Genomic DNA, 26615 nt, shown 5'->3' on the forward strand with positions numbered 1-26615 from the left:
ATTGCTCTACGGAAGGAGACACGACAATGTACCTTATATCCCATATCTCATTTTGTGTCTGATGCCTGAATTGGAAATCAGATGAAAGCATTTATTTCAGCCTTATCAGCTGAAACTATTTCTCTAAACTATCAACAGACAGAGCTCAATAACAGGTGGAAGCAGGCTATGCAAGAAGAAATGGATGCCTTATTGTCTCAACATACATGGGATCTAGTTGATTCCCCAGTGGATGCTGACATTGTTGGATGCAAATGGGTATATACAATAAAGTACAAATCAGATGGTTCTATTGAAAGGTACAAGGCCAGACTAGTAGCAAAAGGGTATACTCAGACTTATGGTATTGATTTCTTTTAAACTTTTTCTCCTGTTGCACGGATGGGTACCATTCGTCTTGTACTCTCCGTTGTCGTTCACCACAGATGGAGTTTGTGTCAATTAGATGTGAAAAATGCATTTCTATATGGGGATCTATCTGAGACAGTATACATGCAACAACCTCTTGGATTCGAGGTTGAGGGGGAGTGTCAGAAGGTGTGTAGATTAAGAAAGGCGATATATGGTTTGAAACAAAGTCCGCGTGCATGGTTTCAAAAGTTGTTTAAAGTGATGTCAAGTTTTGGCTTCAATAGGTCGATGGCAGACCATACTCTATTTATTAAGAAAACTAAACCAGGTATTGTTGTTATGGTGGTATATGTGGATGACATCATTCTTATAGGAGATGATATAAAAGATATTGAAGCTACAAAGGCTCATCTTCAAAAACATTTTGTTACAAAAGACCTTTGTTCACTTAGATATTTTTTGGGTATAGAAGTTGTCAGGAGCCATGAAGTGATGGTTTTGTCTCAATGAAAGTATGTTCTTGACTTATTAAAAGAGACTGAAATGTTAGGAGCTAAACCAGCAAATATTCTCATGGACCATAAAGTTCAGTTGTTTGAAGAAAGGTCGAAACCTGTTGATAGCAAAAGCTATCGCTCACTAGTAGGGAAGCTATTATATGTAACTGTGACCAGACCTGATATCGATATCGCTTTAGCAGTAAGCAAGGTTAGCCAATTTATGGATAAACCTACTGAGGTACACTGGAATGCAGCAATAATGATTCTCAGGTACTTAAAATCTTCTCCTGGAAAAGGGTTATTATTCAAGAAAAGGTGGAATCCTGGAAATAGTGGCTTACTCTGATGCTGACTATGCAGAATCTGTAGTGGATAGAAAATCTACCACAGGATTCTGTGTGTTTATGGGAGATAACCTAATTTCATGGAGAAGTAAGAAGCAAAATGTGGTTGCTAGGTCGAGTGCAGAATCTGAATATAGGGCTATGACTCAAACAGTTGCTGAATTAATGTGGTTCGAACAGTACTAAATGATCTTCAGGTGAAGGTTTCAGCTCCTATGACAATGATGTGTGATAATAAGGCAGCTACATATATAGCGAACAATCCAGTCTTCCATTAGAGGACAAAACATATTGAAGTTGATTGCCACTATGTAAGAGATATGGTTCAAGCCGATCATATTGCTACCAAATATCTAAAGTCGGAGGACCAAGTTGCAAATATGTTTATAAAGCCTCTTGCTAGACCAAATTTCTCAAAATGTTGTAACAAGCTGAGCATGATTGATATTTATGCTCCAACTTGAGGGGGAGTGTTAAGATTAATGGTCCTATTGAGGTTTTAAGCTTAAGTTTTCTTAAAAGGTAGGTTATTGGATATTTCATAAATAAGGAGGGACTTGTAAGTAATTTTTTATATTGGCTTCTCTCTATTTAACTTAGAAGAGATTAGCCCTAATTGAATTAACGTGCTCTCTCTCTCTCTCTCTCTCTCTCTCTCTCTCTCTCTCTCTCTCTCTCTCTCTCTCTCTCTCTCTCTCTCTGGTGCACCTTATTAAAGTTTTCACAAAAACATAGAACAAATGTGGGAAGAAACCCACATATATATACATGAGAAAGAGAGAGAGGCTAGCCCAAACAACTGGTTGGACTAGCCCCAACGGCTAAAAAAAAAGTTGATATTGCCCCTAATTGTAAGACTCAAGTTTAAAAAAAAAATTGTTTGGATCCAAGTTGGATCAGACCGAATCCGGGTCACAGACCACCCCCCCCCCCCTCTCGCGGGCTACTTAAACCCCCCTTCAGTAGGGTTCTCTGTCTAAGAAAACCACCTGGAACCCCCTTGCTCGCCTGAACCCCCTCCTGCCTCTTACCCCTCGCCAGAGCTCCCTCCCCTCTCTCTCGACTCTGCTCGAACCCCATCTCCCGTCGGAGCTCTCTCCCCTTGTCTCCCTCTTTCACACGTCGGCGCACCCGGCTCCTTCCTCGTCTCTCTCCCTCCCCGAATCTCTCTCCCTGCTATAACACCTTGAACCCTCCCTCCTCTCGTCTCTCTCTTGTTCACGTCAGAGACTTCTCACCTCTACCCCCTCGTCTTCCTCTTCCTCTCCCTCTCGATGGCGCACGGAGGCTTGCTTCCCCCCCCCCCCCATGTACGATGCTCCCCTCTCTCACTGCTCTCTATTGTCGGCAGGAGGGCGGAGCCCTCCTGCCCCTCTTTCTCTCGGCTCTCTGTTGCCGACAGGAGGGTGCCGCCCTCTTGCCTCTCTCTCTCTCTCTCTTCTGTTTTTTGTTGTCGACAGACTAGAGACACCACTGTTGGTGGCTCTGGCTTGCCAAGAGAGAGGGTGCCAACCCCCCCACCCCCCCTCTCCTCGTTTTCTTTTTCCTGCCAACCCAAGTGTAGCGGATGAAGCTGCCACCCACCTTCGCTTCCCCTCTTGCCCAGGAACCGAGCCTGGCTCGACTTCTTTCTTTCGAACCGAGCCTGGATTGGTTGTGGCTTGATCACTTGTGGGCTAGCCACTGCCTACGGCAGTGACCCAACCACGCCGGGTAGGCCCAACCGAGTTGAGCTCGGTCAATGTTGAGCCTAGCTTGGTCCCCGCCTTCAGACCGAGCCCAAACCCTCCTGATTCCCCTTCCCCTGCTCTTTTGATATAGTACCAGGTGGGCTCGGCCTGGCCACTGAGCCCACCTCCTCCCTCTCTATTACCACGAGAAGCAGCAATTATTGTTGCATGCATGGCTCTGTCAAGTTAAGCTCGGCTAGAATCGAGCTCAGCTCAATCCATGTTTTCAAAACCGAGTGCGGCTCAGTCATGTATTGCACCCTTGGCAGGCTGGTCAAGCGCAGCCGAGCTGAGACCAGCTCGGTTCACCCTTGGCATGAGCTCGGCTCGGTCAAGAGGCAGCATTGGGCTGACTCTTACTTGACTCAGCCAAGTTGAGTTCAACAAAAGTCAAACTCAGCTTGATCAATTTTTGTGTTATCGAGCCTGACTTGGTTAAACCGAGTCCAGCTTGGTCAAGCCTAATCAACTTAGTTCCTTACCAAACCAAACTGACTCTTTTTATGCATGGTGGGGTCAAGCTCGACCTCTTGTACTGAGCCCGGCTCGGTCCGATCGACTCAAACTGGGTTTAGGTTTGACTCCTGCGATGCAATCATCATCACAATAAGGTTTTAATATCATCATTTATGCAGTGCAACGTAATCTTTTTAGCGCTCTATGCCGGCACAACGAATGTGACATGCTTACCAAGGCATGAGCCCTTAAAAATATACGCTCAGAATTGTCATCGAGTTCGACCATCTCTGAGGTAGAGGAAAGTTGTATAAGAGAACAAATGACGGAATACTTCTAGCTTATAGGTATTATATATATATATATATATATATATATATATATATATATATATATATATATATATATATATATATATACATATATATATTTTAACTCAAGGACGTGATTTTGTGTATTCTTGTCCATTTAAAATTATGTCATTTACTTTGCCGTTGCACTGTTATGTGCACAGACTACTGCTTATGCAATTTATTTAGCCGATGTATGGTTTCGTACATCATGCACTGCTTACGCAATTTATTTAATCGATGTACGATTTCGTGCATCATGCATTGCTTATGCAATTTATTTAGCTGATGTATGGTTTCGTACACCATGCATCGCTTACGCAATTTATTTAGCTCGATATGTGATTTCGCACATCAGGCCTTGCTTTATATTAGTTACTTTGTCGCCGCACTGTAATGTGCATAAGCCTTTAATATATATATATATATATATATTATGTATAAATATATATAACTTTATAAAGTAGGTAGTTTTGAGTATTCTTGCCTACTTTATATTGCGCCTGCATGCATTTAATGACGCAGATTTGTGCATCATCGCCAAGTCTTTGTTTTAAACAAAAGGATTTCATATGCAAGATTTCAAGCTCGTATTATTTGATGTCTCGAAAAGCAAAACAAGTATTTGGCATTGTGTTTTCGTAACTGAGTTTTTTTCTCAAACCCGGGTAACGAAAAAACTTCGACTACGTGGCCCTAGGTGGTACGTATGTTCAGTCCTTTTTTTCGGTATCCTAAATGACTTGGATATTCCTCGACCGAAAGCACGGGACTTTGAAATTTCTAAATGATGTTGGTGTTTCTTTCTGAGAAACTGATATCCCTCTTATCGTAATGGTACTATCAGACATGCACAGCATGTTAGTACTACGATGATTAGATGAGAGGTTTATGGTAAACTCATAGCATGAAAATGCATGATGATTAAAAAAAATTACATAAATGGTGATGATCGCCTTTAGATGCAACATACTTGATTTGGTTTGAAAGACCAAAGCATGTAGAATGGGTCGTCAGTTAAAATAAAACCTGATATACTCATTCGTTTTTTTGGTTCCGTTAAGAAAGAGGATGGGATGGTACAAAAACTCTGATGGACAGGTTGTTAACAACTACGCTCCTTGAGTAGCAATGACTCGGTGTCCCTAGTCATCGGAGTTAAGAGATGGGGCTACCAAAAATTATCCTAGGTGGTAGATCTCATGGACTTCTACAGAAGTATTGATGCATCTCCTTGAACAAGTAGCCTCTGGGGAATTCTCTCTCAGTCATTGGCCGTCCCCTTAGGATCGGACTCAGCTAGTTGTCCAGGGTATTAAAATACATTGAATAACTAACCCCCAAGCAGTCTCAATTGTTTCTATGTTTTTCCTGTGCGTACCCTTAAGACAGGTAATTATCAAAACAAGATTATCATGCTCATTTTGCTTATTCTGAACTGCACATCACGAAAGGAACAACGTATATGTTAGTTTTGTTCTGAATTTTGATATCTATGCACTTACCAGATTTTTATAAGTCTGACCCGTTTTATGGAGTATAAGTGATGATTAGGCCGGTATGGCAGGCGATGATGTGATGATGTCAAGAACACACTCTTTCTCTGACGTTTTGTTCCTGAGCACGTTTTGTAATTTTACATAAGGGTTTTCTTTTGAAATCCTTCTTTTATATAAACTTTAATTATCAAAAACCTTGTTTTGAATCTATGTGGTTTCAATGCTCATACAGAGATACAATCTATTGCGTAAAGGAAAGTTCACCTGTAATGCACCCAAGGTTTGTTGACTTGTTATTTCAAACACCATTTTCCGCTGATCTGCCATTTTAAACTCCTAAAAATGATTGATTACAAAGTATTTAAATTTTTCCTAAAAAGTTACAAGTTCGAGATTTTTGGGCGTTACACTAATTGGGCAATGCATATTACAGAAATAAGAACAAAAATAAAAAGACCAAACTGCCCCTAATGGACAATACCTATTACAAATAAATGAAAAAATAAAAATATCTATATTACAATCTATAAAAAATACATATATAAATATACATATATACATATAAAATGTATACATAAATATGTTTAACAGAAGTTTCGTGGAAGAATATCTAATGAGGCATAGTTTTGCCAGCACAAGGTAAAAATGTTGTCACATGCACATCTAGAAAACTGTCAAAAGCTATAAAGTGACAGATGTGCTAATTATTGCATAAAAATCAAAGAAATAATTAAAAAATATAGAAATTGGAGATTAGAATATGTCTCTAACTATGGGAAGGGGTGCCTCTTGAGAAGTACGAAGACCTTGAGCAAGTGGGAGCTTTAGAAATAATGCTAGTGTCCCTAATGAAAAATTCTTAAGCAACAAAAGGACAAAGGCATGTCTGTTACAAGTAGGAATACTAAGAGACAATCAGTAGTGGTACTAGGAGTGCACCCCCTTACCACTCGAAGGAATAGTGGCGGGATTGCCTCAACGAGAGGGTTTACAAGACCAGAGGAATTGGCAGTTATTTCCCACTAGGATGATCCTATGTACCCAACCTGACATACGTTCTGTATGGCTTTCCATCAGATGACCGAGCAAGTACTTGCATGCCATTTAAAACAGCAAATTCGTTTCAATTTCAGGCAAGACAACCTTTGAAGATGTTAATAACCTCACAATCAATTTATCCAAATGTAATCAGACTGCCCTTATTACACCCAATCTACCACACAAATATTATCCTGTACTGCTTCTATGGCCCTTGGTCCATTTAAAAATCTTTGCCTTGCTGTTGTTCCACCCTAGTTAGATTAGAAAGACGTCCAGTCATCATAAGCTGATTATATTATATCTATTTTGCATATCCTCGAGAGAGAGAAATGAAACATAGAAATAAAGCAATATTAATGATGAAACCAACTCTGGTCGATCCATGAATCATTCCCACTGGCTTATTGACTCAACACACCAACATTATAGTCCTAATTAGAATACATCAGTTAAGGCTACTTGCACATTGCCCAAAGCATATCCCCTTCTTTGACATCTTGTTTTATGGCATCCAGACACAAGCAAGTTAACATATTGGAAGACCATAAATTGTAAAAAGGTAATAATAATAATAATAATAAAAGTACATCCCCTAAACTATACTAATAAGCCCTTGGATACCTCAACCAACAATCTCAAAGCCAAATTCTTGCTGAAAACACAAAGATGTTCTCACTAATGCTATAAAAGTAATGGAGAACAATGAAAAAAATTAAAAAGAAAAATAAGATTACATGCCTTTAGCCGCATTAACTTGACTAAGTAGGTACTCTCTCTCTTGTGGATCGAGCAATAGCTGTTGGGCCTTAGCCAATGCTGCACAAAGTTCAAAAAACACTACCAATTAAATGCTCATCTCAGTTCAACACTCTGAAACATCAAAATTATATGGTTATCAATACTTTTATTATTTAGCATGACAAAAGATAGCTTGAGGACTTGTAACACTAAATCTTAACAGAGAAACAGCATATTGTATCAAAAGAATAAGAGAAAGATTGCAAGAAGATAAGTGGAAATTGCCCCCCTCCAAGGAAAAAATATTGAAAACCTAGAGAATGCACCAGTATGTCACATGAACATGATACCATCATGGCCACCAGACATGTCATGACGTTTCATGTACATAATTAAACCTACACCAAACATGGATAGCACTGTGCCAATGACCTCATCCATCTTTAGTTTCACGATATTGAACCTTTATGTTATCATTAGTTGGTTTTCATTTGACCATTGTATTGACTTTACTCACATTTCCTAATGATCCCTAACCTTGGCTTGGTAACTTGTTTCCGTGTAATAGGAATTGAGTGCATAAATTCATGCAATTAAATATAAGAATGGTTATATGTGGCCTACTTTTCATAAAATTACCAAGTTCGGATTACATACCAGCTGTATCCTGTTTGTGCCTTTTTCAATGTACCATAGGTGCACCCTCATCCAATGCATGACTAGCCATCCATGAGATATCAATTTGCAGCCAAGTGATAGAACTATACTATTGGATTTTCATTAGATGCATTGATATGAATAGAATGAATAGAGTGATGTTAATATTGCAACATCTAACATTATGACCGTGTTTCCCCTGGATCACCATAACCAAATATTGATTTAGTTTTTCTCTTGGCATGAATTCAAACCACCAAAGGAATCTTATCCAATACTGATTCCACTGAACAAACTTGCAGTCATGCATGGGAGTAGAATCTAGAGTCCTTTGAACATGGAATTGGATAATTATTGAATGTGCACTTTGCCAGAGATAACTGACGATTCCTCATAGCAGAGACCTCTCTAACATGAACAGATTATTCCGTCAGTGTCAACATGTTTTAGAAGAACTGACAGCTCCAGAACAGATGGGTGATAGATTCCTCCCACTTGAAGCAGAGTATACATCTGCTAGGCCCCTAAAACCACGTAACTCTAATAAAGAGTGATACAATTATGGTACCAAGAAGATCTTGTGGGGCCTGCATGTCCAATGGAACCCATCTGTCTTATCGCCCACCTTGACAATAGCGAGGCATTACATGAGCAGCATCTGTTCATTAATCTCATGATCTTTAAAATTTCTTCTGAACTCAATGGCCCAACCGACACCTTGTTGCCAACAATACATCATCGTATAGTGCTGTAATCTGGTCAGTGGAATAGTGAGGGATAAACGTCGGCGAACTGATTCTTATTCGGCCAATTATCAGGTGCTTCTACCTAATATGGTCCATACCCAACTCTTAAAATCCAGGTAAGCCACAAACCCAAGCCTTGTTTCCAACTGCTAGAACTAAGGGCCATCCTAGAGTTAGTATGTGATCTTAATAAGACTGGTTAAAGGCTTCATTACAGAACATAGCCTAGAATGTCCAAATTCATGGTTCCTAATCTGTGTATGCCCAGACCACCCTATCTGGTGGTGCACTAACCAAAGTCCAATTAATTAAAATTTATACTTTTTCATTATTGGCCTCTTTGTAAAGGAATTTACGCATGATTTTGGGCATTCTTCTCTCTGGTTTTTTATATAAAAAAGATAGACATGATCTAAGAATAGGCGTTTGTGCGATTTAATTCTTCCAAAACAATGTCACACTCATGCTCGCATGTGCCACCTCTAATGTGCCACACCTCTTGTAGTTTCAATAGGTCCTCTTCCCAGCTATGTGTTAAACGAAATTTCAAACCCCTACATGTAAAGCCCGTGAAAAAAAAAATCGCGTCCGACTCGTGTCGGACACGAGTCAGGGTCTGACCCCTGTGTCGGGCCCGGATCCGGGCCAGACCCGAGCTCAACCCGGACCCGGGTTCTCGAACTCTCGAGAACCTGCGTCTTTTAAAAAGACGCAGGTGTCTCGGGCGAGGGGCAAAACCCTCGCCCCTTCTCTCTCTCCTCTACTCCGCCTCCCTCGAGCTGTCGCCGGCGATCGGAGACGCCGACGAGCGGCTCCGTCCGGCCGCCTCCTCTCTCGGTCCGGCGGGCCTCCCGACGACACGAGCACCCCTCGGCCTCCCTGACGACCGGCAATCCTCCCAGCGACCACGTTTTCCCCTGTCTTTTGGCTGTGAGGGCGGTGACCTCCGACGACTCGCCGTCAGCCACGGCCACCGTCCTGGGTGCTGCAGCCGCCGGCGATCGTCGCCTCCCTCTTGCTGTCTCCTGTGTTGCCGACGTCGGGGAATCGACGTCGGCCTCCCTGACGACTGGTGATTCTCCCCCTTCGAGCTTCGGTGAGCCCCTCGATCGACCCTTCTCTTCTCGTTCCTCCCTGGGCCACCGACGTCGGCGACTCGCCGCCGGCCACCGCCAGCCACCAGTGTCCGGTGATCCTCCCTGCGGCCTCCGACGTCGGCCACTCGTGGCCGGCAACCTCTTTGCAGAAAAACCCCTTGCTGCAGTCGCCGACGATTCGCAGCCGGCATCCGCAGTCGACGACGACCTGTGTTCCTCCCTGCAGTCGCCGAGCGCCGGCGATTCGCCATTCGTTTCCACTCAGCTCCTCCCCCAGTCGCTGCGGTCTTCGGAGGTATAACCCTCCCCTCTTTCCTCCTGTGTGTTGGGTGGATCGACAGGGGGGCTGAGCCCCCTGTCACCCCCGCTTGTTGGCAGGGGGCTAAACCCCCCCTGCCACCCTTTGTTGTTGGTCGACAGGGGGCTGAGCCCCCTGTCGTTGGCTCTTCTTGGCAGGGGGTTCCGCCCCCTGTCACTCTCTTTGCTGTGGGACAACAGGGGGGTTGAGCCCCCTGTCGCCTCTTGTTTTGGCAGGGGGTTACCCCCCTGCCTTTTTCGCTCTTGGTCGACAGGGGGACTGAGCCCCCCTGCTCTTTTGGTGATTCTCGGTAGGGGGAGGGGTCCCCTGCCTTGGTGTTGCCTCTCGGCAGGGGGCTTTGCCCCCTGTCTTCTTTTTGTTTGCCGGTAGGGGGCGAGGCCCCCTGCCTTCTGCTGTTTTCCCTGCAGGGGGTGGAGCCCCCTGCACCCTCTGTTGTTCCTGGCAGGGGGCGGAGCCCCCCTGCTCTTTTGTTGCTCCTCGGCAGGGGGCTCTGTCCCCCTGCCTCTTGCATTGGGGCCGGCAGGGGGCGGCCCCCCTGCCTCCTGCGTTGTGCCAGCGGGGGGGCGAAGCCCCCCCTGATTTCTTGTTTTCGAGCAGGGGCTTGCCCCCTGCATCTTTGCTGTTTTTCGGCAAGGGGCTTTGCCCCCTTGCCTTGTTCTTGCTGCCAGCAGGGGGGTGCGCCCCTGTCTCTTGTTCTGACAGGGGGTGTTTCCCCCCTGCCTTGTTGTGGCAGGGAGCCCCTGCTCCCTCCCCTGCCTTTCCTTGTGCTAGCAGACAGGGAGCTCCTGCTCCCTGCCTCTCCTACTGTTGCCAAGCAGGACTGAGGCCCCTGCCTTTGGCACCCTTGTCTGCAGGATGCAGAGCTCCTGCCTCTGCCTTCTGCAGGCAGGAGACCTTGCTATGTTTGCTTCTCTTTTCTTATGTGGCATATACTAACGTTCAAAGATCTCCAGGTTGAACGGTGGATCCAGCTCGCCCTCTGTGGCTCGAGCTCTTCTTTGCCTACGCTGCATGCGTACGAGGACCCGCAACCCCTTAAGGTAGGGGATTCTTGCGTGAAAGGACAATGAACTGATAAATGCTAAAATAAGAAAGATAACTAAAAGAGGATGATATATGTATACATATAATATATATACGTATGTCTTTACCTTCAAGGACGCGGTTTCGCGATCCTTGTCCTCTTTACTTTCTTGCATTTTCTTTTCTGTCGCCGTCGCGCTATATGTGCCTAGGCTTTTCATTTTTGTCTTTACATTTCCTGCCTTTTAACTCAAGGACGCGGTTTCGCGATCCTTGTCCTTTTTACTTTCCCGCACTTTACTTTCCTGTTGACCCGCGCTTCGCGCCTTGGCATTTACTTATGTTTGCCTTATTCTCCAGGATGCCTGGTCCTCCTTTATGCTCATGCACTTTACCTTCTTGCATTTACTTGTTGCCCCGCGCTTTATGCGCCATGTGCTTTGCTCCTCGCTTTACCCTTCGTGCTTTACTTTCTTGTACTGTCGTGCTTGCTTTTGCACTTGCCTTTTGCTTGTGTTTGTTCTTACCTTGCCGTTGCCCTTCATGCATGTATTCTTATCTCTATCGTATGCTGTCTTTCTTGTTTACGCTTATCGATCTATCGAGGTGCAACCCTATGCCTCGTGAGTCGTCCTTTACACTTGCGTAGTCAGTGTAGGATCTCCTACCTCACGAGTCGCTTGCGTAGTTGCCTACTTGTGCGTTACGATGATCGAGGTATGATCTCATACCTCGTGTGGAGCTTTAGCGTTCTGCCCTCGCGGTGCGGCTTCGCCCCCGAGGCTTGTCCCTCGTCGTACCTTTGTATTAGTATGTGCATGAGTTTGCCTCTTGTCAGCTTGCACTCTCTGAGTGCAACTTCGAGTGCGTAGTGTATATCGTCTCACTTGGCTTACAAGCCACGACACACACTTATGCACTTCAGTTCTCAAAAGACATCGTCTTAGGTGCAAACCTATTTTCTAGATGTATAGCTTGTAAATCAGAGGTAGCGGTCGGACCTCCCAAATTGATGTATTTGGGATAGATGTGTTACAACCTTAGTTTGCCTATTCGATACGACTTAGATAACCTTATTTAGGATCCGGTGCACGATTAGGGGTGGGGATCCTAGCAAGGTACTTGCGTCATCACTAGACCGGCGTTACCTCACCTCTGATGCGAGACCTAGTTTTAGGCTTTCTGGTTCAACCATGATTGTAGCACCTTCCTTCGTGAAGGTATTGCTGGATCTCTTATAAGAGATCCATGTTCTTCCTCTTGTAGTTATACCTTTAGTTACGTACGATATGTTTGGACCATGAAGAGAAGAACGAGAGGTTTATAGTAACCTCTAAGCGTGTATTGACACATTAAGCTAATCCTGCTATGTTGATTTCGCCTAATAGGCAGATTGCTCGCGATTGTCTAAAGGACCCGAGCACGATCAGTTGGAACTGGAATGAGTTCACTGCAGGCTTCTATAAAGTAGAAGCATTGGGATTTCCTGCGAGAGATCCATACCCCTCTTATCGTGGTTGTACTTTTGAACAGGTACGTTACGTACTACGATAAGTAGGATGAGAGGCCTATGTCTGCCTCGAACATGCAATGGCATGTGTTTGAGATCACAAGAGTGATGTTTCTACCCTCACTAAGGATTGACCCCCTTTTCATTGTGATTGTATATGTGAATAGTTACGATGCGTACTGCTGTGAGTAAGATGTGAATTGTGTGCTTGTCTCGAACGCGCAATGGCGCGTATAACTCACCTAAATAATAATCATGCGCCTTCACAGGCAAGATGCTCGATTGGGTTGAAAGACCAGAGCATGAGAATGGGACGGCGGTTAAGAAACCCTCCGTCGCGCTCATTCGGAACGGTTCATCAAGAGAGAGGATGGATGGTACAAAACTCCGATGGACAGTCATATATGGCAATCTCGGGCAAAGATCCGACCTTCCCCAGTCATCGGAGGTTAGGGGAAATCCTTCGGGCCACTTCTGCAGAAGTACGGATGCGCATCCATTGGGCCTTTGTTTGCCTTTGGGGATTTACTCTCTTGGTCACAGACCGTCCCCTTAGGAAGCGGACTCAGTCAGTCATTCGGGGTATAATAAGATACATAGCATAATGGACCCCCGAATCGATCTCGGTTGTTTCTACGTTTTGCCTTGTGCGTACCCACAATGGCCTGCTCAGTAATGAGACAAGATATAACTTATACACATGATCTTGAGATATGCATATTGTGACGTGCATTGCTTGCTTGCTTGTTAGCTCGGTAGTTAGGTATGCTACTCGTTGAGCTAGGTACGCCGGTCGAAGCGTTACCCTTATTGGTTAAACTGCTTACGCAGTTCTGTGCTTGGTGATAACTAGCTTCTCATACTAGTTGATTGCTTATCTTGTGTAGCTTACAAATTGCTTGTGATACAATAGCTTGTGCCTCACGATTAATGTAGTTGTTGGCCGATAGGCTGAACCATATAATGGTACTTGTATTTATTTCGAATGTTGTTATGAATACCTGTCTTTTGCAATTGCCTTTGCTTGGCTGGTGGATAGAGTTAGTTACTCTTCACCTATTATATTTGTGAGGTTGCTATAGTGGTCTGTTCAAGCACTCTGATCTTTCCTGCTCTTTTACGTAGCTGTCTGCTTTACTAGAGCTTTGCTTACTCCACAGCACATTTGGTTAGATCTGCTAGTCTTGCTTGTTTTTTTTGCTTGGGCTAGCGTTTATCTTACTTATTGCAGCTTCTGCTCTTTCTTGTCCTTTGCACCCCTACTAGTCTGTTGTGTGACTGACCCATTTTCATGGGCAGGTGGTGAACAGGTTGAGACAGCTTGCGATGGCATGATGACGCGATGCACTCAAGGCAATGCCCTTTCCTGACGTTGCGCTCCTGGGGATACTTTTGATAGATGCGGTATAAGGTTTTTTTGAAAGCATCTCTTTTGATTATAACTCTGCATTTCTAAAACTGTATTACCAAAATATGGTTCTTCTTTAATTTCAATAAAATATCTATTTGAACTGCAAATCGGTTTGTAAGAGGGAAACTGCTTTTTGGTTGTAATGTGCCCAAGGTCTAGGGACTTGTTGTTTTGAACCTGATCTTCCGCTGAACTTCTGTTTTAAACTCTGATAAATGATTGATTTCAAAGCTTTCAACATTTTTCATAAAAGGTTTCAAGTCTACGATTTTGGGGCGTTACACTACATCTCCTTCAACTACCTTAAATTATTCCTGATAATTTTGAGTTTGCATGCCAACTTGAAGCCCACCCATAAAACTTCGATAGATCTGTTCTCCCATTGGGAAATAATGTTAAAATATGTATATATATATATATATACATATACTTATATATATATATACATTCGTATATATATAAGTATATATATACATATATCGTATATATATATATAAGTATATGTATATATATACAGTTTCCCTTTTCTTGAAATACCCGATAGGGGTATTTTTGTAAAACCACAATGTAACCTTTTCTTTTTTACTTTTTCCTTTTTTCTCTTTTTTCTTTTTCCTTTTTTCTTTTTTATTTTCTCCTTTTTGTAAGACCACAAGGGCCCCACACATGTAGTCGTTGGGGCCCCAACGGTCAGAGTTATGACCGTTGGGGCTCCCAACGACTACATGGGAGCCCCTTGTGGTCCCTTCCTTAAGACTCCCTCCTCTATAAATAGAAGAGGTATTCTCCTCTTGTAAGCAATACATGGAATGTCGATTTAGTAAGCAACGAAGTAGTGATGGGAGTGTAGTGAAGCTTGGTGAGCACGAAATACCGGTGGATGATTCTTTCAAATATTTGGGATCTATCATTCAAAAGTATGGAGAAATTGATGGAGATGTAAATCATAGGATAAAGGTTGGGTGGATGAAATGGAAGAGTGCAACTGGAGTGTTGTGCGATCGTAGAATGTCATTGCGGTTGAAGTGAAAGTTTTATAGGACGACTATTAGGCCCGCTTTACTATATAGTACGAAATGTTGGGCTGCCAAGAGACATCATATTCAAAAAATGAGTGTAGCTGAGATGCGTATGCTGAGATGGATGTGTGGAAGATTCGGAACGAGGAGATACGTAAGAAGGTAGGCGTTGCACCCATTGAAAATAAGATGAGAGAGAATCGTTTACGGTGGTTTGGACATATTCGACGAAGGCCTAATGATGCTCCAGTTAGAAGGATGGAGAAATGGGAAAATATATTAGTTAAAAGAGGTCGGGGTAGGCCTAGGAAGACATGGATGGAGGTGATAAGAAAGGATATGAATGCTTTGAACCTCACCGAGGACATGGCATTGGATAGAAATGAATGGAGGAGAAGGATTCATGTGGAAGACCCATAATGATTTTCTTTGTTGGTTCATATCGCCGACCCCAATTGTTTTGGGATGAAGGCGTAGTTGTTGTTGTTGTTGTTGTATTCTCCTCTTGTAAGCAATGGGTTTTCACCCTTCTCTTCCTTTCTTCAATAAATCCAACTTATGACTTTAAGTCATTTTCTACTTTTGAGAGTTTTGTGTGTGCACTTTTAGTGTTTGTGTTCTTGGCTCTTGAGGTCACTCTTAAAAGAGTGTTTTTTGCTCCATTGGTGCTTCCGCCTCTTTTCATTACATGGTATCAGAGCTCGGTTGGTGATTGGGCTTCTCTTTATTATCTTGGAACGTGTGCTTCTCAAATTTTAAGAAGGAAGGATATTTGGTGCCGATGGAACGTGATTATAAAGTGGAGCTTTCTTTTAAGCTAAATGGGTCCAACTATCTCATGTGAGCCTCCGCTATGGAAAATCATTTAAGAGGTAAGAAACTTTGGGGTTTTGTTATGGGAACTACTCTCGAACCCTCTCTTGTTCTCACTAAAATCGAAAATGAGGTTGAAAAAGCTTTAGATGGTGATGAGCGCATCAAAGCTATCAATGACCATCAATCCAAAGTTGAGGATTGGAAAAGTAACCATGCCAAAATTTTGGCATGGTTTATGAACAATGTAGACCTTAAAAATTGTGCTAATATTGCCAAATTTAGAAGGGCCAATGAGGCATGGTTTTTCCTTAAGGGTATGTATACCCAAAAGGATCTTGCTCGACAATTTTTTTGTCAAGAAAAAATCCGTTCCACCAAACAAATGGATATGAGTGTTCGGGACTATTTTAGCTCTCTAACCCCTCTTTGGGATGAACTTGCTCTTCTTGAGCCTAAATGGGTGGCTCCGGAAGATATTGAATTAAGAAGGGAACAAATTGAAAATGAGCACTTCTTTCAATTTCTTCATGGTCTTCGCCCGAAATTTGAACAAGTTAGGGCATCTCTTCTCCATAGAAGCAAAGCCCTACCTATTGAAGACGCCCTTGCCGAAATATGCCAAGAGGAAACTCGACTTGGCTTAAGCATTAAGAGTGATGAAGTTTTGGCCGTTACTAGGCCTGGATCAAATGTTAAAGCCTATAGACCTCCTCACTTTAACAAAAATAGTAATGGGCCTAGAAAGGGAATAATATGCCATTATTGTAATGAACCGGGACATATTAGACCGGTTTGTCTCAAACTTAAAGGAAAAGTAGCCGCGGTTGGATAAAATTCTCCAAAGAAGGAAGAAGAAAGTGCCAAAGAGGGAGATATCAAAGAGACTCTTAATCATATCTCCGAAGTTCTCCAACATCTTCTCAAGACTTCTTCCTCAACATCCGGAGCAGCCATCGCCTATTCTTCATCACCTCCAGGTATGTGGATACTAGACTCCGGTGCTTCTTTTCATATGACATCTCATAAAAACTCTCTTTCAAATGTTTTTTCCGAACCCATATCCTCTTATGTTTCAACGGCCGATGGAACATCATTGAAAATTGAAAGTATTGGAACACTTGATTTTAAAAATTCTCAAAAAAATTTCGTTCCTAAAGTAAGAATCGTTCCAAAAATTAATTTAAATTTTTTTTCTGTTTCTCAAATCACCGATCATGGATGCCAAGTCTCTTTCTAACCTAAAGATTGCACCGTGCAGGATCTCCAGTTAGGGAAGCTGATTGGGCAAGGCCATAGAAGGGGTGATCTCTATTTTATGGACTTTTTGACTCTTTCATCTAAGTCATCCTGCAATCTTGTAAAAGACAAAAGTATTGGAATTTGGCATGAGAGACTTGGTCATCCAAATTTTGTAAAAATGTCTCTTTTTCCGTTTTTGAACAATACTTGTAAAGACAATCACATGACTTGTAAAGATTGCATTTTTGGGAAATCTAAAGCTACTCCATTTCCACAAAGAAGTTACTTTACCACTCGGCCATTTGAACTTGTTCATTCCGATGTGTGGGGACCTTCCCCTATTTTGTCTAAAGGAGGATTTTCGTATTATGTGGTCTTTATTAATGACTTCACTCGATTTACGTGGATTTACTTCCTAAGTCGCAAATCCGAAGTTTTCTCCTTCTTTAAAGAATTTCATGCAATGGTTAAAAATCAATTTTTGGGAAATCTATCTATTCTTAGGTCCGATTCGGGAGGCGAATATATGTCCAATGATTTTCAAAGCTATTTAAAAGAAAATGGAATTTGTCATCAACGTTCTTGTCCAACACTCCGCAACAAAATGGTCTTGCGGAAAGAAAGCATAGACACATAATAGAAACTACAAGAACGTTATTAATTTCAAAAAATATCCCAAAATCCTTTTGGGCCGAAACGGTTCTAACCTCAACATATCTTATCAATAGAACCCCTTCATCGTCTTTGAAAAATATTTCTCCATTTGAAAAACTTTACAATATGTCTCCAGATTATAAAAGACTAAGGATTTTTGGATGTAAATGCTTTGTTCTAACTCACAAAAATGATAAACTTTTTCCTAGGGCTATTGAATGTATTTTTTTGGGATATGACGAAAAACAAAAAGGTTATCGATGTTTTGACATACTCAAAAACAAACTTTATATCTCAAAAGATGTCACATTCCTAGAAGAAGAAAATGGTTTTTCGCACCAACCAAATGAAAATATTGATTATTCCTTTTTATTTGACTTATTGCCTCAAGAAAACATCATAGATGATCATATTGATCCTAGTGAACCTCTTAGTGAAGATCATTTTGAACATCCAAATGATGATCAAAACTTAGAAGAAAATGTTTCAAGACAAATACAAGTCTACTCTAGAAGGAATGAAAGAAATCCTCCTTGTGCCCTTGAAAAATTCTCTCAAAGTGAGTCAATCGAAGAGACCTCTCAAAGAAAATCAAATCGTATTCCCAAAATACCGAATAGATTTGTTTCTTATGATTTTTTTTCTCCAAACTTTCGAGCATGCCTACTTGCTCTTCACTCCTTTCATGAGCCATCTCATTACAATGATGCTAAACAATATGCTCATTGGAATGAAGCTATGTAACTAGAACTTAATGCTCTTAAAAGGGCGCAAACTTGGGAAATCATTGATCCTCCTAATGGCAAAAAACTCATTGGATGTAGATGGGTTTTTAAAGTAAAAACTAAGAGTGATGGTTCATTGGAAAGATATAAGGCTAGGTTGGTAGCCAAAGGATATGCCCAAGAGTATGGGGTAGATTATGATGAAACTTTTGCCCCAGTTGCTCGAATGACTAGTGTTCGATCTCTTATTGTTATAGTCTCTATTAAAAAATGGCCAATCTTTCAACTTGATGTCAAAAATGCTTTTTTGAATGATAATTTAAATGAAGAAGTTTATATGGAACCACCTCCAGGTATGAATTTAAATGGAAAAATTTTGAAATTAAAAAAGGCTTTATATGGAATTAAGCAAGCTCCTAAAGCTTGGTATGATAGGTTTAGTAATGTATTAATCAATTTAGGATTTTCTTCTTGCTATACTGACACTGCTCTTTTTGTTAAAAGGACAGGTGACTCCATTATTATGCTTTTGCTGTATGTTGATGATATGATCATCACTGGGAATGACAAAAATGAAGTAAATGATGTAAACTCTATGTTAAAATAAACTTTTGATATGTCTGATCTTGGATATTTGAGATATTTTTTAGGAATTGAAGTGGCTTATTCCGCGCGAGAATACATCCTATCTCAAATGAAATTAGCTGCAGAAATTTGTACCAAATCAGAAATATCTGATGAAAAGAAAGTTGAGACTCCCGAAGTTATCAATGTGAAACTGAGACTTGAAGATGGTGTTCTTCTTGAGGATCCAACCCCCTACCGTCAATTAATCGGATCCCTCACTTATCTATCCATCACACGTCCAGATATAGCTCATGCAGTTCATGCAGCAAGCCAGTTTCAGCATGCACCTACTTCGATTCATATGGCGGCCGTAATGAGAATTGTGCGATACATCAAAAATACTATATCCAAGGGACTCTTCTTATCCTCTTCCTCATCTCTTGACTTAACTGCTTTTACTGATGATGACTGGGGAGGAAATCCCAATGATCGTATCTCAATAACGGGTCTTTGTATTTTTTTAGGTGAATCTTTCATTTCGTGGAGATGCAAGAAGCAGCAGAAGGTTTCACTGTCATCCACTGAAACTGAATATCGGGCCATGACAATGACAACTATAGAAATCGTGTGGCTCAGAAGTCTCCTTGGTGACATGGGCGTCCCCATTTCCACTCCCACCAAGCTCTGCTGTGATAACAAAAGTGCGATATACATTGCCAGCAATCACACTTTTCATGAGCGGACAAAGCATATCGAAATGGATTGTCATTATGTTCGAGACGAATAACTCAGAGGGACTATCTCATTACCATATGTTACTTCAGAATATCAACTAGCTGACTTCTTCACCAAGACGCCCCCAACTCCACGATTTATGTTTCTTCTTAGCAAACTTTCGGTCTTCTCCCCGTAAAGTTTGAGGGGGCGTGTTAAAATATGTATATATATATATACATATACTTATATATATATACATTCGTATATATATAAGTATATATATACATATATGTATATATATACAGTTTCCCTTTTCTTGAAATACCCGATAGGGGTACTTTTGTAAAACCACAATGTAACCTTTTCTTTTTTACTTTTTTCTTTTTTTCTCTTTTTTCTTTTTCCTTTTTTCTTTTTTATTTTCTCCTTTTTGTAAGACCACAAGGGCCCCACACATGTAGTCGTTGGGGCCCCAACGGTCAGATTTATGACCGTTGGGGCTCCCAACGACTACATGGGAGCCCCTTGTGGTCCCTTCCTTAAGACTCCCTCCTCTATAAATAGAGGAGGTATTCTCCTCTTGTAAGCAATGGGTTTTCACCCTTCTCTTCCTTTCTTCAATAAATCCAACTTATGACTTTAAGTCCTTTTCTACTTTTAAGAGTTTTGTGTGTGCACTTTTAGTGTTTGTATTCTTGGCTCTTGAGGTCACTCTTAAAAGAGTGCTTTTTGCTTCATTGGTGCTTCCGCCTCTTTTCATTACAAATAAGCTCTCGAAAACCCTATTATCTCAGCCACAAAGCTTCAAACCAGAATCTCCCATACCCTGAGATTCCTGCTCCACAATTCAGCACAACTACACCATGTTTACAAAAAGATCTAGGCAGATATATCCTCAGAGTGGTGAGTAACAAGCACCCTACCAGTCTTTTCAAACACAGATTGGAGTGATTATTGGACCAGGAATACTTATCACCAGCTGGCTCTGGTCTATGAATGTCTTAAATCTCCTAGCAGATTGCATACCGTGTATTTTTGTATTACTATCAGCTACATGAAGGATGGAGTTAAAATCTCCTGGAAAGAGAGAGAGAGAGAGATGGTGGCTTATCTCTCTCAAGTGCTCCTAAAATCGCAACTTCTTCAAACTTGTGGTCAGCCCAGAGTTACTGGAAGCTTATTAGATAGGTAGGAAGCTTGCTTCCCAGAAACTCATTTCGGAAGTGCGATACTCCTTGCTTTCGAAACTTGATAGGAATCTCGATTCTCTTACACTTCTCTTATGCTTTTCACATGCTTCATCTATTCTACTTATATGTTTTCACACTCTACTTTTCATATTTTTATGTGTTTCCTCTCACACTTCTCACTCACTTTCATGTGTTTTCTCTAAATTGGCAATCATCATTTTTTAATTTTGTTAAAAATTTAATTATTACACTAAAAAATCATAAAATTTAAGAATAGTCACTTTTATTTTAGCTTTTATTTGCGTTCTATTTTTATTCACATTCAATTCTTATATTATTTTTTTTATTCTTGCTTCCCGCTTCCTATACATTTTAAAATGCATAGCTTCCGCTTCCTAGTATGGCAACCTTAGATCAGCCCATATGCTGTCGTAAAGAGGAAGGGTTCCTCATCAAATACTACAACAACAACAACAACTACGCCTTCATCCCAAAACAATTGGGGTCGGCGATATGACCCAAAAAAGAAAATCATTCTGGGTCTTCCACATGAATCCTTCTCCAATCATTTCTATCCAATGCCATGTCCACGGTGAGGTTCAAAGCATTCATATCCTTTCCTCATCAAATACTAAGCTAAATAAGAAAATTTTCAAATACCCCCAAACTTTTTGGTCTAATTCATATGCACACCAAAAGTTTGAGAGTTTGCAAAATCCCACCAAAGTTTTTACCAAGCTGATTGGATCTTGAATTAGCAAAACCTTTGTCAACTATAATCAGATAGGCTTTTGGGTCAAATGAGGATGGATTTAGTTAGATTGATTTAGTTTAGGTTCAGATATTTATTGGGTCAATCATTTAGGAACCAAACTGGACCATATATGACTTTTCAAGTTTCCAAACAAGGACCCAGTTGTGCTATCAACAGGTTGGGTCATTGTCTGTTTGATTTGCTTTGAGGAATTTAAACTTGATTATATAAAAGCTTTTATAAAAATTGCGAACAAGTTGCTTGGTGTGGTGGTTAGTCTCTTGTTTCTTATTGGGGAGGTTAAGATTTTGAGTATCATTGCAATTAGTTAACTTTTTATTTAAAATACATAAGATGCACCTGTTGACAGCCCAATGCATCTATGGCCAAACTTTGTTCAGATTTCTAGAACAGGGGTAAAATAGTAATTTTATCTCACCAATTACAGGGGTAAAATGGTAAGTTCAAAACAAGAGTTAGTGTTGCCCCATGGACAACCCAACTTGGTTTATGAATGGGGAAATTTGATTAAACAATAAGAAAAATTTGATGAGAATTTGCAAACTCAAACTTTTGGTGTGTGCATGAAATAGAATGAAAATTTTGGGGGTACCAGAAAATATTCAGCGAGAGAGAGAAAGAGAGAGAAAGAGAGAAATAGCGGCTCTAACATAGCATGTTTCCCAATGTCAGGGGGTGTGCCCTATTTCATTCACTTATATATTAAATACAAATCAATTTTACATGACATATATAGTGATAATAAACAGCTGATATACATAACAAGTAGGGGCAAGAAAGGAAACGTGTACATGATAAAATACACTATAGACCCAAACATCAAAGGACGCTACACAAGTGCACAAACACAATATGTCTAATGGACCGATTACAATCTTATAAAAGAGATATCTAAACCACAAACTTCACTAGAACACAATGTAAAAAATAATGAACTTTGTATTCTCAACAAGTATGCTTAGAAAAGCATGTCTCTACATTTACAAGAAGCTCTACATGGAGTTCAAAAAAGGAGAAAAGAGAGGCAGTTGTTGGAATTATGACCTAGTCAACACCGATTTACATTAAAAAAAATAAATAACAAAAAGACAGTACAGTCTCTATTGGATTGTATATATTACAATACATAAAAAGACTGAAATGCCCCTGATATACGTATATGTATAAATATATGTATATTAGGTATATATATGTATAAATATATATAACGTATTTTAACACTCACATTTAAATTTACGGTGAGATCACCAAAAGTTTGTTAAAAAGAAACAAAAACCGTGGTAGAGGAAGAGTTTTGGTAAAGAAGTCTACAATCTTAAATTCAGACTGAACATATGGTAGAGTAATCGTCCCCTTCAAGTATTCTTCGTGAACATAGTGACAATCCATGTCGATATGTTTTGTTCGTTCATGAAATGTGTGATTGTTGGATATGTATATGGCACTTTTGTTATCACAGCATAACTTCCAAGGTTCTAAAACATCAACACCCATATCTTAAAGTGACTAAGTTCAAAATGACCGACTTGGGTTTTTTACAATATTTTTTGGGCATAGAAGTCGTTTATTCCCATAGAGGGCACTTATTATCTCAATCTAAATTTATTTTTGCTATTATTCTCAGGTCTGGAATCACAGATGACAAGAAGGTTAACACTTCAGCAATGACAAATGTCAAGATGAAGATCAATGATGGGGATGATGGGGAGCCTCTAGACGATCCAACCCCTTATCAGCAACTTATTGGAGTTCTTTCTTACTTATCTATTACGAGACTTGATATAGCACACGTTGTGCATACAACTAGTCAGTTTCAGCACACTCCCACATCTGTTCACAAGGGAGTTTTTTGAGTATTATTAGATATCTTAAAAATTCTATTTCTAGAGGCCTTTTATGTCATCTACGTATGCACTAACCATGTTTGCATATGCCGATGCAAATTAGGAAGGAGATCCCAACAATAGACACTCAACCACGAGTTTATGTGTTTTTCTAGGTGAATCGTTAATCTCGTGGAGGTGCAAAAAGCAGCAAAAGGTCTCTCTTTCTCCAATTGAAGTTGAGTACCAAGTTATGGCCACAACCACAATAGACGTGGTTTGACTGAGAAGACTGTTGGCGGATAATAGGAGTCACTATCATAGGAGCGTCAAAGAAGATGTGTAGCGACAATAAGAGCACTATCTACATTGCCAGTAACAACACTTTTCACGAAAGAACAAAGCACATCGAGATGGACTACCACTATATGCGAGAGGAATTCCTTTAAGGGATCATTGATCTGGCTTATGTCACATCCGAGTACCAATTTGGCATGTACACACACATGCCAAATTGCCCCTCCTAATGGAAGGATCCAGCGTCAAAGAAAGGTGCTTAGGCATTTCCGACTTCAGGAAAAACAAAAAAGACTATTGCAACCTGTATATGTAAATCAAATATGATCTGTTGAGTACAGCATTTTGATTAACTTATGGAAAAAATGTTTTTATCTATATAAAAAAGGATAAGAAATATAAGAAAGAAGAATCCAAATGTTTTTCTTTTTCAAAATTAGCATAAGAAATAGTTGTCCAGACGTTCTCTCGCTTGTGCTCAAATGTATGTTCACTACATTCCTTAAAAGAATCCAAATACTTAATCCAAAGAAAAACACTAAATGACACGATGGAAACACTAAATGACACTATGGCCAAAAGGGTTTTGAATTTTTCATAAAGCAAAGAAATATGCATCATATACCCACTTCAACTTTAATAGGTGAGACATACACGTGCACATTAATAGTGTAAGGAACCAAGAGCCTTCAATGACGAACCAAAATGTCCACCAAGAATCAAAATGGACAAACACAAAAGTGGCCTCTAAGGACACACTCACAAAACTCACAAAGGGCACACACAAAGAAGGCTCAGACAAAGAAGGATCACAATATAAAAATATTATTTTATTGATTCAACTCAAGTATATAAAAAGCATATTTTGAATGGAGAAGAACCTCTATTCATACACAAAAGAGAGGAGGGAGAGAGTAATGAGATAGTAGAGAGACTTTCTAGACATTAGAGCTAGTCAAGGTCAACTTTGGTTGACCAAAAATATAATAACAAAAGAAAAAGAAAAAGAAATATATATAGTATATATATATATATATATGTGTATATGTATATATATATGTATATGTATATATATATGTATATGTATATATATATATATATATGTATATGTATATGTATACATACATATGTATGGGGGAATGAACCCCCCTCCCCCCAATGGAAACCCTCCCAAACCTCCCCAATGGAAATTTTTTGGTGTTTTATTTTTTAATTCTGATCACAAAGATGTGTTCAACATGATTGATTTACTATAAATTGACACTTGGATCATGAATTTTAGATAGAAAAAAGGGCATTTGGAGCCTCAAAAATTTATGAAAATTGTATGTCGTTGATTTTGAAACTTATAAAAACCTATCCATACATCGGAATCAAATGCTCCAAGAACTGATTCCTATAAAAACAAACATATAGATCACATCTGTACAGTCAGAATTTTGAAAAAAACACCAAAAATCCAATAAAACGTCCATTGGGGAGATTTGGGAGGGTTTTCCATTGGGGAGGTTTTCATATGTATGTACACATACATGTATAAATATATATAAACTATATATATAGTATATACAGATGGATTACATATTTTAACAAATAGGTGGTACACAGAAAGGCACATGCACATGCGCACATATGCAACCTCCTAAGCTTTCTCTTTCCTTGCTGAGTATGAACAAGAAACAAAACAAAGAATTGGAAGAACAGAAAACTGAAAATTACATGTTAACTGAGAATATTTGACTGTGAAGATTTTCCTATGATACAAATCAGTATGCAAATTTAGCAGTGAAATAGAATCTCAGTCACTTTGTGCATGTGTCTCGCTCATTAAGACTTATGCAACACATTATTCACCTTATTGAGGAAAAAGAATATTTTTGTATTTGATCATTTAATTGAACAAAAGAAACTCAACAAGGATGGATGCATGGAAAATAACCCATATAGATTGCTGCCACATTGTATTAACAGGAAAATGCAATGTCATTACCAAACCAATACCCAAAAGCAATCTTGACAATAGAAATAAATAACAATAAAAGATTGCCTCTCATTGGCAGTAGAGAAAAACTACACACAATGCTAGAAGCATTTCCATCCTGTTCTGAAAATATAAAAATGTTACAAGTGAGATTTTTATAAAATGATATCCAAGAAATTATATTGTTTTATTTTGAAAGTATATGCTAAGTTCTATATATCATGACATTATCACACATCCCAATTTGAATAAAACCTTTTCTTATTTTTTAGCATTTTTTCTTTTTTTACACCAATATGAAATTGCTAGTCCCTTTTTTCTTCAGCTTTTACTTCTTTCAACTATATGCATCATTGGAAAACTTCCAATACCAATATTGGTGAATATCGTTAGAGTGATTGCCAAACACCCATCAGCAGACACATGCACTCATGCACGTGCATAGGTAAATGCACAAAAAAAATAAAGATTGCATCATCCTCTTCTTTTTTCAAGTTCTCCATTGGTATTTGTTTTTCTAATACTGCATGAGCTGTATGATTAATTTTTGCAGTTCAGGTGTACTGGTGCAATGGCTAGTAAAATTGTCATGAAAGAAAGAAATTTATGCTTGAAATAAAAAAGCTAGAAAATCAGAAAATTAGAATACTCTGAATCCTCAGCAAGAGAAAAGGTCAATGTTAAAGAAAGCATTTATTACATCAAGAAGCAAGAAATGAGTAGAAAGGAAAGTCAAGGGCCAGGAAGAAAAAATAGTTCAAAATTGCTGTGTCATTTTACCATCTTCAATCTCAATCAACTAGAACATATGCATCCTAAATTTTTATTAGGCCGAATACTGGGTGCATCACCTAACGGCATTGCAGATATGCAAATTTATGGAGTAAACTGATAATGTAGTACTAACTTGACTTGCTTCTACACAGATGTCTACTATGGAAAACCATAAAAACAATGAAAAGGACTCCTAACCTCCAAATGCCTCCTTTGCTTGTGGATGCTTGCACTTGTCAGGATGGACCAGCAAAGATAACTACACA

General features: G+C 40.0%; 1 protein-coding gene across 4 annotated transcripts in view; it reads right to left on the reverse strand.

Annotated features, from left to right (window-relative positions):
• Window positions 1-26615, reverse strand: part of LOC149816483 (J domain-containing protein spf31-like) — a 103536-nt gene that overhangs the window by 72166 nt on the left and 4755 nt on the right. For all 4 annotated transcript variants that reach the window (XR_016427761.1, XM_089988198.1, XM_089988199.1 and 1 more), the window contains exons 3-4: window positions 26548-26608; window positions 7010-7087 (exon numbers count right to left, since the gene is read on the reverse strand). Coding sequence is in view for 3 of the 4 variants with exons in the window: in XM_089988198.1 (XP_089844324.1) it covers window positions 7010-7087; window positions 26548-26608 (139 nt within the window). In the remaining variant the exon portion in view is untranslated. The remainder of the gene's footprint in view (window positions 1-7009; window positions 7088-26547; window positions 26609-26615) is intronic.

The sequence above is a fragment of the Nuphar pumila genome, chromosome 14 (assembly GCF_984573655.1).
Source record: "Nuphar pumila chromosome 14, dmNupPumi1.hap1.1, whole genome shotgun sequence".
Taxonomy (NCBI): Eukaryota; Viridiplantae; Streptophyta; class Magnoliopsida; order Nymphaeales; family Nymphaeaceae; genus Nuphar; species Nuphar pumila.